Source organism: Dromiciops gliroides, chromosome 4 (genome assembly GCF_019393635.1).
Source record: "Dromiciops gliroides isolate mDroGli1 chromosome 4, mDroGli1.pri, whole genome shotgun sequence".
Taxonomy (NCBI): domain Eukaryota; kingdom Metazoa; phylum Chordata; class Mammalia; order Microbiotheria; family Microbiotheriidae; genus Dromiciops; species Dromiciops gliroides.
Genome location: NC_057864.1, coordinates 376,700,079 through 376,714,774, shown reverse-complemented (window position 1 = coordinate 376,714,774; position 14,696 = coordinate 376,700,079). Strand labels below are relative to the sequence as shown.

Here is a 14,696-nt window from a genome sequence, read left to right as displayed (position 1 = left end):
CCATTTTTGATACTAGTAATTTGGGTTTTTTTTCTTTCTTTTTTTAAAATCAAATTAATCAATATTTTATCTATTTTATTGGTTTTTTCATAAAACCAGCTCTTACTTTTATTGATTAATTCTATAATTTTTTTGCTTTCAATCTTATTAATTTCTCCTTTAATTTTCAGGATCTCTAGTTTAGTATCTAATTGGGGATTTCTAATTTGTTCTTTTTCTAGCTTTTTAAGTTGCATGCCCAATTCATTAATCTCCTCTTTCTCTTTTTTATTCATGTAAGCATTTAGTGCTATAAAATTTCCCCTAAGCACTGCTTTGGCTGCATCCCATAGATTTTGGTATGTTGTCTCATTATTGTCATTCTCTTGGATATAGTTATTGATTGTTTCTATGATTTGTTGTTTGGCCCATTCATTCTTTAGAATGAAATTTAGTTTCCAATTGATTTTCATTCTACTTTTCCCTGGCTCTTTCTTACATGTAATTTTTATTGCATCATGATCTGAGAAGGATGCAGTTACTATTTCTGCCTTTCTGCATTTGACTATGATATTTTTGTGCCCTAATACATGGTCAATTTTTGAAAAGGTACCATGTACTGCTGAGAAAAAGGTATATTCCTTTCTATCTCCACTCAATTTTCTCCAGACATCTATCATCTCTAACTTTTCTAGTAATCTATTCACTTTTTTCATATTTATTTTTTGGCTGGATTTATCTAATTCTGAGAGGGGGAGATTCAGATTCCCCCCACTAGTATAGTATTACTGTCTAATTCCTCTTGTAACTCATTTAACTTCTCCTCTAAGAACTTGGATGCTATACCACTTGGCGCATACATATTTAATATTGATATTACTTCATTATCTATAGTACCTTTTAGCAAGATATAATTTCCTTCCTTATCTCTTTTAATGAGATCTGCCTGCGCTTTGTCTGAGATAAGGATTGCTACCCCTGGTTTTTTTACTTTAGCTGAAGCATAATATATTCTGCTCCAGCCTTTTACCTTTACTCTGTATCTCTCTGCTTCAAATGTGTTTCTTGTAAACAGCATATTGTAGGATTCTGGTTTTTAATCCACTCTGCAATTCGCTTCCTTTTTATACCAGAGTTCATCCCATTCACATTCACAGTTATTATTATTGTCTATTCCCCTCCATTCTATTTACCTCCTTTGTACTTTTCCCCCCTTCTTTCACCCTATTCCTCCTCACCAACATTTTACTTCTTACCCCTGCCTCCCCCAATCTGCCCTCCCTTTTTATCACCCCCCTCTTCTTTACCTTTTTCTCCCTTGCTTTTGTCCTCCCTTCTATCAGTCCCCCCCTTTCCCTTCCCCTTTTGCTTCCCTAAAGGATAAGCTAAGTTTCTTTATCCCAATGAACACATGTTATTCCCTCTTTGAATCAAATCTAATGAGTAGGGTTGAAACAATGTTCACCCCTCCTTTCTTTCCCTCTATTGTAATAGGTTTTTTTTTTACCTCTTCATATAATTCATTGCATTCCACCTCCTTTCCTCTCCTCCCCATAGACTCCCTTTTTAACCCCTTAATTTTTTTTTTGTATCATCACATCAAAGACAATTTATATTTATACCCTCTGTGTAAAGTCCTTCTCTCTGACCAAATACATTTACAGTTCTTAAGAGTTATGAGTATTATCTTCCCGTGTAGGGATATAAACAGTTTAACCTAATTGAGTAACCTTTTTTTTCCCCCTCTGTTTACCTTTTTAAACTTCTCTTGAGTCTTGTATGTTAAGATTGAAATTTCTATTCAGTTCTGGTCTTTTCATCAGGAAAGATTGAAAGTCCCCAATGTCGTTAAATGTCCATCTTTTCCCCTGAAAGAGAATCAACATTTTTGCTGGGTAATAGATTCTTGGCTGCAATCCAAGCCTTGCGGTCCTTTAATGTTGAAGCTGCCAGGTCCTGAGCAATCCTGACTGTGGCCCCATGATATTTAAATTACTTCTTTCTGGCTGCTTGGAGTATTTTCTCCTTCACCTGATAATTCTGGAATTTGGCTACAATATTCCTTGGAGTTTTCCTTTTGGGGTCTCTTTCAGGAGGTGATCAGTGGATTCTTTCAATGATGATTTTATCCTCTGATTCTATGATATCAGGGCAGTTCTCCTTAATAATTTCCTGGAATATGGTGTCTAGATTCTTTTTCTGGTCATGGCTTTCAGGCAGTCCAATGATTCTCAAATTGTCTCTCCTTGATCTGTTTTCCAGATCAGTTGTCTTTCCAATGAGGTATTTCACATTTTCTTCTATTTTTTCATTCTTTTGATTCTGCTTGACTGATTCCTGGTGTCTCATGGATTCCTTATCTTCTGACTGTCCAATTTTAATTTTTAAAGCATTGTTTTCTTCAGTAAGATTATGCACCTTTTTTTCCATTCAGCCAAGTGAATTTTTTAAGGCACTGTTTTCTTCAATGAGATTATGCACCTTTTCTTCCATTTGGCCAGATGAATTTTTTAAGGCATTGTTTTCTTCAATGAGATTATGCACTTTTTTTTCCCATTTGGCCAGTCAATCTTTGTGCTTCCTTTTCCAAGCTGCTGATTCTTTTTTCATAGTTTTCTTGCTTTGCTTTCATTTCTCTCCCCATTTTTTCTTCTACCTCTCTCAATTGATTTTTTAAATCCTTTTTGAGCTCTTCCAGGAAGGCTTTTTTTTCTTGAGACCAATTCACCTTCCCTTGTGAGGCTTCTTCACATGTAGGCAATTTGAGGGTATTGTCCTCATCTGAGTTTGTGTTGGCTTCTTCCCTATTGATACAGAAGCTCTCAGTGGAGAGGGCTCTTTTTACTTCTTACTCATTATTGCAGCTTATTTATTTTTTAACTTGAGGTCTACTCTGGGGGCACCAGGGTCCCTGTTTTGGGCTTCTTGTGCAGGGGTATAGGTGCTGTGTGACCGGCTTTTTACTCTGAGGCCTTTATAGTGTGTGCAGTTTGCCCCCTTCACTTCCTGTCTGAGCACACTCAGTCAGGTGCCTGATCCTGCCTGTCCTGTTCGCGGCCCTACAGCTGGCAACTTGCCCTCTTGGCTGGTGCAGGTAGGTTTTTCCACTGTCCTGCTGGGCCACCAGATTTTTGAGCCAGGTTCCAGGGGCCTCAGTTGTTCGGCTGTGGCCTGCAGCTCCTGCTGACTTGCCCCGACCCCCTCAGCGCTGGGCTGCTGCCCTGCGCTGGGCCTCCCTTTTGCCCGAGTCAGACCGACCTTTTCCTGAAGTCTCCTAAATTATCTCTGGAAGACTGTGTCTCTCTGTCTCTTTGTAGGTTCTGTAGTTTCAGAATCCGTCCAGAGGCTTGATTTAATGTTCTATTTGAGGGAACAGAAAGAGAGCTCAGGCAGCTTGCTGCTTCCTCTACGCCATCTTGGCCTCAGTCTCAAGGCAGATGATTCTCTTTTAATTTACAAATTCAATCATCTAATGATTTCATGGTTTAGTTTTTATGTTTGAAATATCCACCTGCTAAAAGGGGAGTGCCCCCTTTAGCTTTTGTCAATGCGTCTCTCAACTTCTTTTCCCTCTCTTTCCATTCCCTTTACTTTGTTGGTCATAAGCATCTGTAATGTTACTACTTCATATAAGGAAACAATGTTTCTTCACATGAAGCACAGGGGGGAGTGTGAGAATCAGAGATCCTCCTTGAGGAGAAAGCATGTTATTTGGCATCTAGGAGTTATGTCTATACACTCGCCTGTAGTCATGTCAATCAAAGCTACCAGACAATTAGCTTGGAGCTGTGTGTTTGTGTGTGTGTGTGTGTGTGTGCGTGCGTGCGTGCGTGCGTGCGTGTGTGTGTGTGTGTGTGTGTGTGTGGACAGCCCTGCTTCCTGTTTCACAGAGAGCTTCTGGGAGAAGCCCTTGAGGACCGGCCTCTTTTCATCTGGGAAATGAGCATGGTAGCAGATGGAGAACAGGGAGGTCGCCCTCTTAATCATTGGGACACCAGCCTGGTGGTGAGAGATTTCATGTGGGCTATACCAAATTAATTAGATCTGAGCTAGGATTTCCATGCTATAAGGAATCTGTTCTCAATCTCTCTCTTCATTAACTTATAATATATATTTTAATAAATCTTTAAAAGCCTAAACTATTGTTGAATTTATCAGTGATTTTAGCCAGCTTCCCCCCAAGACTGGAGGGAGGGGGAAAGATTAGAACCCACAATTTAGATTTTAAACAACACAGTTGAAAAAGCCAAACTCCAAGGTGAAATTAGGATATAACATTTAATGTTCCCTATGAGTTTTTCTAAATGTGACTTCTATAACCTATTAAGTGATTTAATCAATTATTAAATTATAAACAAAATTATTATACTATATACATTTATTAAATAGAAATTAAATATTAAATAATTTAAATGGAACTTTATAATTCTAAATTTCATGTTAAGATATGAACTTAACTTGCATGTGAAGAATCTAAAGCATCACGGGTGATCAAGTTTTCTCCTGAAGTCTTACAGTGGCTAGTTTCATTTTAATCCTAAGTAAAATACTTTTTATAACAAACTATATGAGATCACCAGGTGTTTTGTCACTTCATTGACTGGGAAATGCTAAGCAAGCCACAATAACATGAAAATTTTCTACTCAGCAAATCCTAGTGGTTGTTACCAAGTAAATGTTGGTTCTTTGGGCTTAATTATAATATACCTTACATTTGTTTTAGAACACTGGATCGAGTTAGGATACACAGGTTCTAGACCTGGCTCTTTCACCAATTAGCTATGTAACCTTAGCCGAGTCACTTCAATTGGACCTGGAAGCCTTAAGTTTCCTCATTTGTGGAAAAAAATTATTGGGCCAGCTGACTTCAGTCACTTCCAAGTTCTAAATTTTAAATTCGGAAGTGACTGAAGTCAGCTGTTTATTCATGTATGTATGAATAAACACACACATGAATGTAAATTGATATAGGAAAATAAAATTTTCATGTGCACACATGCACATATTTTACATGTGTATGTATATGCATGCATGTACACCCATGCATGTACAACATTTACATATGTATATACATATATCACTTTACATTTTTCAAACAGTTTTCATACACATTAAGTCCAAATAAGATTAACCAAGGTATGGTTAAATGAGAGGAGTGAAATATAATTTAGCTGACCTCACACTTTTTCATAACAATCTTTACTGAAACTATAGCATAAGCATTAACTAATCTATCATTCTTTCACAAACCCCAGACCATGATATAATAGAGCTGAAGATTTAACGGTTAGGTAATGAAATACCTTCTTCTATTAATCTCAATTGTCATAAACCACTGCTTGCTTAACTTAACTTTAGCTTTCCTTTCAATTATGGGAAAACCTTCCCTTTCCTCACATTTATTACAGAATTTTGTTAAAATGATTATATTCCTAGTAATCACATCCCCAGTATCCAGAACCTCTAAATGAAGCAGCCCTAATACACAGACTCTCTGTGTAAATTAGTAAAGAATACTCTTGGAAACCAGAGATGAAATGGAGAGAGATCTCATGAACCCATTACCTTTCTTCCCATAAGATTCTAGATTCCTTTATGTGTTTGGTTAGGTTTTGCTTAGGTGACCAAGATGTCTGAGGTAATTTGCTTCTTGAGGACAATATAACAAAGGGACTACAAGGAGCTTAATTACAGCTAAATTCTCCTTTCTCTGCCTACAATGAAACCGTACACAATCAAGTTCTCTCATTATAGGATAGTTGTTACATGGACAGGGACCAAAGAAATGACAGGAAACCATAGAAACTCTTTTCTTCACACTTTTCTGATCAGATAATCTCCCTTGCTCAAAATTCTCAAACCAAAGAAAAAAAGACAGCACATTCAAAGAAGCAACAATGTGAGGTTTTTGCAACTTTATTACTTTTTAATACAGACAGATCACAAACAGAAATCCTCTTACACCACACACAACAGTACCATAACCAAACATTTCAGTTTCATCAACATTCATTTGCTATATACATTGTCTTTCCTTTATGAAAGTGCAATCCAAGACATCTTGACAAGAAACCTTTACTGACAAGAACACATTTCTGAGCTGGTTTTAATCGTGCCCATCCACTATATCTTTTCTCCATTGCCTGGCAAGAATAACAGTCAGCAGTAAATGGAAATCCACTGGGTTAGGCAACATCCTGCTGCAGGTATCCACACATTGAACAGTAGTAGCACTCCCCTCCCCCTCCCAGTACCCCACCCTCCCTCTCCACCCTTCCACTTCCAATCAAAATGACTTAAGGAGCCAGTTATGATTAGATAAAAGAGATATGTAAACTGTGAGTCACTGATCTAAGCACAGCAGAATCGGGATAATACTTGAAATGAGGCTCTTGGACTAAATGAAGATTTGATTTCTGCAAGTCAGTTATTTTAGGTGGTCTTCCAAGTTACACATCAGTAAATCTGTTAGCTCTAGGTATCTGAAAATTAACACGTCCAAATAGATTAGACCACCACCTAAAAACATTCCCCTTCTTAAATATAGCTGTTAGTAAGTGCTGGATATTAAAGGAAGGTTTTTTTGGTCATGTTTGAGTGTTGGCCTGTGTGTGTTTGGAGGATCTGAGGAAGGTGGGGGTGGGGGGTGGGGGGGAGGGAGTGGAGTACTTAAAAAAAAAAAGACTGATATTCCACTTGGCTACATGATACAACTTCTACCTTATGAGGTAAACACATGGTCTCTACTGCTTCAGAAGGAGGTAAGGACAGCAAGTAGAGTGGCAAAGGTTGGGCTGAAAAGAAAAAAAGATCTGACATCAAAACTATCTTTTCATCGTACTGTGATTTACTAATGCACAGAATTTTATTTGCTCATGATGCAACTATACAAAACAAATAACAAAGGGCAAATGTTAAAGAAAAAAGCAGTCATCTTGAAAGTAACAGTTGCATTTAAAAGATGTTACACAACAGAACGTCAGCCTTCTTTAACTTCCCAAGAAACAGAAACTGCATTTCTCAGGTAATTCATGACCCTTAATGCTTTTTCTTTCTCCTGATGCCCTGCCTCCATAGCCCTCTCACTCCTCCCCAAAAAAGGTCACCTTTAGTGGACATATTTCTTACTCATCAACATCCTAGTCAATGAGAACTCAGGCAACTCAACTTTGTGAGTTTAGTTAGTTGGCATGCTTCTGTAACCCAGTTTTATCTTATACTCCAAAACAGCATTACTTCCTTTTAGGCAACAGCAGACAACTTGAAATCTTTTAAGATTAGAGAACAGTAGAATGTGTTATCTTTTTGACAAAAAGACAATAAATATAGAAATTTGTCTACAAATAGACAATCCATAGCATACTGATTTCATCACAGTTCCTTGCACATAACTGCTTAATAAATGTTTGTTGACTTGAACTGAATTCATTTTTAAAATAAAAGGCTAATAAGGAGATTTTTATCCAATTATGGTAAAAACTTGCCACATTGTTTTTCAATGTGGCAAGGCCTGGGAAAAAGAAAACATAAAGAAAAGCCCATGGTTTTATGGAGAATTGACTTAATATGTCCCACAGGAATATCATAAGCAGGTTTCACTGTAAATGCTTTGCTGGGAAAAGAAATGCACTGCAGAAACTTTATTCTTTAGTCTCTGAAACAATGTCCAAATGGTACTCTTAAGACGGAGAAGTTCTTTGAAAACTTAGGTTTCAGCACCTGATGCACTCAACATCAAAACTGTTCATAATTATAGCTTTGTGTCATAAAGACAAATATTCACAGTCTGCTTCCCCTAAACCTTCTTTTGGTTCAGTCAAATACTGGCAGACTAAGTAAGTAGTCTTTGGCCTCTCACAAACATTTCAAGTATTTTCTCCATGGTGAAACATTTTTCAGACCACCAAACTGGCTGAAGCAAAGCACATTTGGAATCAAATGGAGCTGAGAGATAAAGGGCATTGGATAATGCTTTTGATCCTCCAATGCTGCTGCCTTCCCACAAAGTATCAAACATTGTCTGTGCTACACCTGCAACTCAGTGGCAGTAAAGCCTCAACAATGTTAAATGAAAACCCAAATTTGGTTCCTCTGGGAATATAAAATTGGTATAAATTGGTTAAGCAATACAAAATGTTCAAATAAACCCTGACTCTAGTTTCAATCAAGTATGTGACAATGTTTCTGGTGTTCTTTGAGAATATTTACCTCAACATACTTGAAATGACCAAATTACTAAGGTCACACTTGAAATTAGAAAATTTTTTTAAAAAGCACATTCTATGTCAAAATCTATAGTTTTTTAAAGGGAGGGAGGGGTCTGTGGTTCCTTCTAAAGTCACTAACAGGGATCTAAGGCTTTTATAATTTAATTAGAAATCTTGAATGGAAGTACGCATCTTAGAAAGACAAAAAAGCCAACTTTCTAAATGCTTAATATTTCTCTAGTAAAGCCAACGAGGTATTGCAAAAATCCTTAGAAGAATAACATTTTAGTGTACACCTCTTATTAATTAATAGCAATAACTTCCCCATGTGAAAAGGATAAACCCCAAATAGAAATATTAGCCCTTTTTTTCTTTAACATATTTTAAATATACCCTCTCCCACCCCAACTCTGGTCAAATAAGTGATTTTAGAAGGCTCAGCATTAACTAGGCAAGACATGGCCATAAATGACTCTTTGGAAAGTATGGCACTGACTCCTTATGAAGCTCACCAGCATTTTTAAAGGATCATGGCTTTGAAGTTCACCTGCAAGACACCAGATGCCACCGCTATCTTGCAACTGGTACAGATCTTTATTTGTTAAGATCACATTTCTGGTGAATTTCCCAACTTAAAAGTCATTTTAAATGACTTTGAAGACAGAGTTCTAACCACACAGTTCTGCAGTCCTGCCTTCCTGAACCTGTGTGCATCACTACAAGCCATTTAATATGCTCTCCAGGTCATGAGAAAACCTTGCCTAAAATATTTGCACCACAAACAGCTTCAAACAGATGTATCATAACTTGGAACTTAGTTCTGGTAGGAATCACTTGACCTGACTGCTAAACTACAATACTGATGGAAACAGTACACTGGGGCCACTTTCAAATGATCTGTCAGTGAAGGTAAATTCTGTGTCAATGTTTACTGCAAAGCACTATGCCAAGATGTAGACTCAAACACTGTTTTGCTTCCTGGCATAGATTTACATTCACATGTCACACAGTTTTCCCAAACCCCTGGGAAAATCTAAAAATAGATCAGCTGGAACTGTCTATCATTTTAGTAAGGGCTTCTTCCCATCTCTTTAAACTGCTGGACTCTACCATGTGATCAGTTTATTCCCACACCATCCCTTCCCTAAAATCTCCCCACCCTCCCTGTCATCTTTTAACTTACAGCTCTATCAAAGACAATCAGTGATGGTGATTCCCCCTCCCCAAACTCACAAGGTTACTCACAGGGGCTCAGGTCCTGACCACTAACTAAACACTCAGGTGTCAAGGAAGGGTGCAGGGTCGGTCCCCAATTTTAGTAACATCCACATACAAAGAAATTTTTCTTTAAATTAGAAAAGAAACCAATGTCAACAGAGTGTTTCCTATAAAAGATATGTAATAAAGTAGTAATACCCATAAAATAGCTATTACTAAAACAAAGCTTTTGTCAATAAGCCTCCAGAACTTTAAAAGAAGAAAATGGCTTCACGAAGTGGTAGTCTAGGTTCCCACAATGTGGGCACTGTTGGACATTACTGTATTCTGAGAAATACTGCATTCCAATCCGTACATCTATGACTGGCTTTCCACAGTGCTTACAGTTCAGTCGGGCCTGCAAGGGAAAAAAGAGACTGGTGAATAAAAGCATTCTATGTTCTTCCTTTCCATTAAAAAAATTCTTTTTTGCAAGGACTAGATAAGTGTGACCCACAGAACTACATGAGCAAGCTTACTTCCTCTGGAATGGAAGATATATGCATTACCCATTCCTCATCCTCCCCCAAACCACACAGGATATGAGAAATGAGTCAGTCAATTCTTTATAGTTTCATATTTGTATTTTTTGGGTACTTTTATTGACTGTAGTTAAAACCGAGTTATCCCAATTTCTTTTCTGGTGGCACACAATGCTGCCTGTCAATTTCATGACATTAGCAAGAAGATGGAATGGAGTCATGGGGAATGGCAGAGTCAAGCATTGGATAAGGTATTGTATTTGAGTCAAGAAGATATAGATTCAGATACTACCTAAGACACTTACAAGCTGTGTGACTTTGGCCAAGTCATTCAACCTTTCTGTGCTTCAGTTCCCTCTTTTGTAAAATAAAAGTGATTGTCCAAGCTCTGAAGTCTCTTGTAAGTAAAAAATCTATGACCCTATGACTATAGGGACCGTGAATGAAAGATCCAAGCAACTTCTCTGAATAATCCTGGATTTTCAAGTAACCTAACATGTAAGTATCTCAGTGGTGATGCCCTTTTCTGAGGTGGGCTCATACTAAAAATGCTTATCAGCAAAGTCAACCAACCAGGTAGCCTGCTATAGCACTAATGTAACCATCTCTAAGACTAAACTTCCTGTAAACACATCGACACCTCTGAATACTATTGTAAGAAAGATTCTAAGAAAGTGTTTCTATTGGTCCCTCTTCTTGTTTTGCATTTGTGGTGCAAATATTTTAGGCAAGGTTTTCTCATGACCTGGAGAGCATATTAAATGGCTTGTAGTGATGCACACAGGTTCAGGAAGGCAGGACTGCAGAACTGTGTGGCTGTTTTTAAAAAATGCTACTCTTACAGGATGTATACCCTTCACTTTCACAAGGTAATATAATGTATGAGGTTAGTAGTATCTTCACATGAAGAGTTAGTTACGCACCATTTTTCAGTAGGTTTAGTAGCCTAGGGTAGTAGAAAGAGCTCTTGTGAGAGCTGAGTTCTGATTCTTGCTCAGGCATGAACCAGGGATATAACTTCTATCACCAGTTTTATGTAACAGCAAATCACTTTCCCTCAAAAAATTCCCTTTTCCTCATCTATAAAACGAAGAGGTCGGACAAGATTCCTTCCAACTCCAAAATCCTATAAGTAAATAGGTTTTTTTTTAAATTTCTTTAAAGGACACAAACAAATCTTCATTTCCTTTATCTCTCTCACTTCAAACACAAGCATTAGCTTAGATATAATGGTAATAGTGAATACCAGCCACTTATACAGCCTGCAATTTACAAAGTATTTTAACATATATGATCTTACTTAAATTTTATGGCAAACCTATGAAGAGAGGCCAAGAATGTCATAAATTCAAGAGTATACAGAATTAGGATACCAGGGTTCATATCCCAGGCTCCACTGTTGTGTAACCCTAGGGAAGTGACAAACCCAGATTGGACAAGATGACTTCTAAGGTCCCTTTAAGTTTGATATGCAGTGAGTTAGGGGCAGCTAGGTGGCAGAGTGGATAAAGCACCGGCCCTGGATTCAGGAGGACCCAAGTTTAAATCTGGCTTCAGACACTTGACACTTATTAGCTGTGTGACCCTGGGCAAGTCACTTAACCCTCATTGCCCCACCAAAAAAAAAAAATTTAAAAATAAAAAAGATTAAGCAGTGAGTTAGAGAGTTTAAATGAAAGTCACAGCTTTCAAGCAGTTGACAAAGACCTCAAAACCAGGTCTCTTAATTTGTATTCTCACCAAAGATCACACAGGTAGTAGATGGCAACAATGTGGTTTAAAATTGGGCTCTCTGACTCCATATTTATTTTTCTTTCCATTTACCACATTGGCTCCCTGTACCTTTTAATTTCCTTAAACTTTAGTTTCACCATTAAAAAGAGCTAATAAGGGGGCAGTTAGGTGGCGCAATGGATAAAGCACCAGCCCTGGATTCAGGAGTACCTGAGTTCAAATCCGACCTCAGACACTTGACACTTACTAGCTGTGTGACCCTGGGCAAGTCACTTAACCCCTAATGCCCCGCAAAAAAAAAAAAAAAAAGCTAATAATTCCTTCCTTTCTCAACTAACATAGAGTTGTTGTGAGGGAAGTATTATAAAATTATAAAAACACAACACAAGAACTAATATTACACTGAAATATATCTTGAATAATTTTTAAGACAAAGAGCCAGGCACACTGCTAGGTCCTGAGGATATAAAGACAAAAATGAAACAGTTCCAGGCCTCAGGGGGCTCACATCTTCTTAAGGAAGTTAATATATGAATAAGTTTATGACACAGAGAAAAAGTAAATTTTAATCAGGGTAGGAATTAAGAGCTGGAGTAAACAGAAAAGGCCTCATGGGGAATGTGCCACTTGAGCTGAGTTTTTCAGGAAACAAGGGATTCTAAAAAGGGGAGGCAAGGGGCACTAGATTATTAAATTAATAATGCCAAGTATAGTCTGAGTCTCTCTGATTATTGAGAGGCTACAAAACCTAATTCCTTTGAGATTTTTAATAATAAGCTCATCTACTTGGAATAGTTTAAAGGCTAATTAATTAGTTAGTTATTCCTGGTAGCAGAAGAATTAGGGTCTCCATGACCTTTCCAGATTTCTTACAGCCTCCTGACTATAAGAATACTGTGGCTTCCTGGAGAAGCTCAATAGAATTACTACCTCAGATCTCTTAGACTATTTCTCTTGGGCTTCAAGTTCATCTGAGAAAGGAATCTGTTTATCTGTCATGTTTCTCCCAAACAAACCTCTGAACTTTAGATTAAAGCCGAAGATCTTGCTAACCTGGAGCTCCCACAGATTTAGAAGCCTACATTCTGATGAAGAGTTAACAGCAGAGGCATTTTATTTTCAAAATCATATTTTATTTCTTAGAAGAATGAGATTTGGTAATTAGTAAAAGGTTATGCAAAGTTAAAGAAAAGTTACATCTTGTATTTTATAAGAAAATAAAACCCTGTTCCCACTAAGTAATATCTACTTGAAGACTACCAATTAAATACCGAAGATGTTTCTAAGCAATCTGATCAAAAGTTTTTACAAGTTAAATTTCTTCTACCATATTAATCTCTTCTCCCTCTGGATGGCAGTGGATTGAAGGATTTCCCACTGGCATCAGAAACACACTGGAATGATTAGTACAAACTTCGTCTCTGGGAGAATGTGAAAGCACCATCTCATAAGCTACTGAAGCTGCTTCTTCATATTCCTCCCACCTCCCCAAATAGTAGAAACTAAAAAGATTCACAGTGGATATAGTAAGGAAACACAGCCTCACACAGCTAATACAGGAAACAGAAAATTAATGCAATTTGTTGCTCTGTTCAAGAGGGATACCAACCTGACAACATGGAGAGGCTGCCAAAATGTCATAGGTGTACATAGTGCCCAACTGGTGCCAGCTTCCATCCCATCGAGACTTACACTTGATACAGATTATTTTATGAACGCCTTCTAAGCAGTCTACACACAAAGCATACAGATGCATAAGCCTCCCTGTGGATAAAAAATAAACAATTCTTAAGGCATTCATATTTTGGGTTTTTGGTTTTTTGTGGTTGGGGCAATGAGGGTTAAATGACTTGCCCAGGGTCACACAGCTAGTAAGTGTCAAGTGTCTGAAGCCGGATTTGAACTCAGGTCCTCCTGAATCCAGGGCCGGTGCTTTATCCACTGTGCCACCTAGCTACCCCCAGCATATTCTAGAATACAGATTCCCCCACCCCCACCCTCTTACAGAATGAAAGTGTTTCTCTCCTTTGGTTATGAACCAGATTTTTAAAAGTTAGACTTTATGGACTCAGGTAAACATAAAACCAAAATACATGTATATTATGTCCTCCAAGGATGTCCTCTTGTTCCTGGATAGCAAAGTTGACAACCACATCAGCAGGCCACATGCTTTGAGCTACACAAGATGAGACTGGTTTTTCTCAATAGTAATGATAGGTTAAGGCTAACCTACCCATACACTTTGAGAACAGATATTTCTGAGATAGCTAGCTAGAATAAGGACTTCAGTTTGCAGCTACTCAACTTCTCCTCTGCAGAAAACTAACTTGACCATATAAAGAACAAACCCCAAACCTTGGATTCACTGGTCTAAGCAACTAAATTGAAACAGAGTGGCACAGTGGACAAAGTGCAGGCCTTAAGAGTCAGGAAAACCCAGGTTCAAATCCTGTCTCTGAAACTTACTAGTTGTACGACCATAAGAAAGTCCCTTGACCTCCCTGAGCCTGTTTCCTCATCTGTCAAATGGAGATAATAATACCAGTAGTACCTACATTGCAGAGTTTTCATTCATGTGGTGCTTTGGAGTTTGTAAAGTGCTTTTCATAATTATCTCATTTTATCCTTCAATAATCCTGTAAGGTAAATATTTACAAAGGGTAGTGGTCTAAGACTTTCCTAGTCATCAACGATTTAGGTGTCTACCATGAGACATAATGCTGTAAAAAAGGCCACTACCTGCTTTTGTACTTTTTTTTTTTTTTGCAGGACAATGAGGGTTAAGTGACTTGCCAAAGGTCACACAGCTAGTAAATGTCAAGTGTCTGAGGACGAATTTGAACTCAGGTCCTCCTGAATCCAGGGCTGGTGCTTTATCCACTGCACCACCTAGCTGCCCCCAAAATCTTTTGTTTTTGTACTCTTGGTCAAAATGCAGGCCTAGGGTCCAAAAGTTATGGTGAAGTCAACAAAACCCCTTATTGCATACTTCCCTTCAATATTTCTTCTTCTTTCCTGGAAGAATTTTTAAAGATTC

The 14,696-nt window shown here is 37.8% G+C and overlaps 1 protein-coding gene across 1 annotated transcript in view; it reads right to left on the bottom strand.

The window, feature by feature from the left end:
* Positions 1-5,877: 5,877 nt before the first annotated feature.
* The window catches only part of HECA (hdc homolog, cell cycle regulator), a 54,312-nt gene continuing 45,493 nt past the window's right edge, over positions 5,878-14,696 (bottom strand). The window contains exons 3-4 of the mRNA XM_043962360.1: positions 13,269-13,423; positions 5,878-9,801 (exon numbers count right to left, since the gene is read on the bottom strand). Coding sequence (XP_043818295.1) covers positions 9,637-9,801; positions 13,269-13,423 — 320 coding nt within the window. The 3' untranslated portion in view covers positions 5,878-9,636. The remainder of the gene's footprint in view (positions 9,802-13,268; positions 13,424-14,696) is intronic.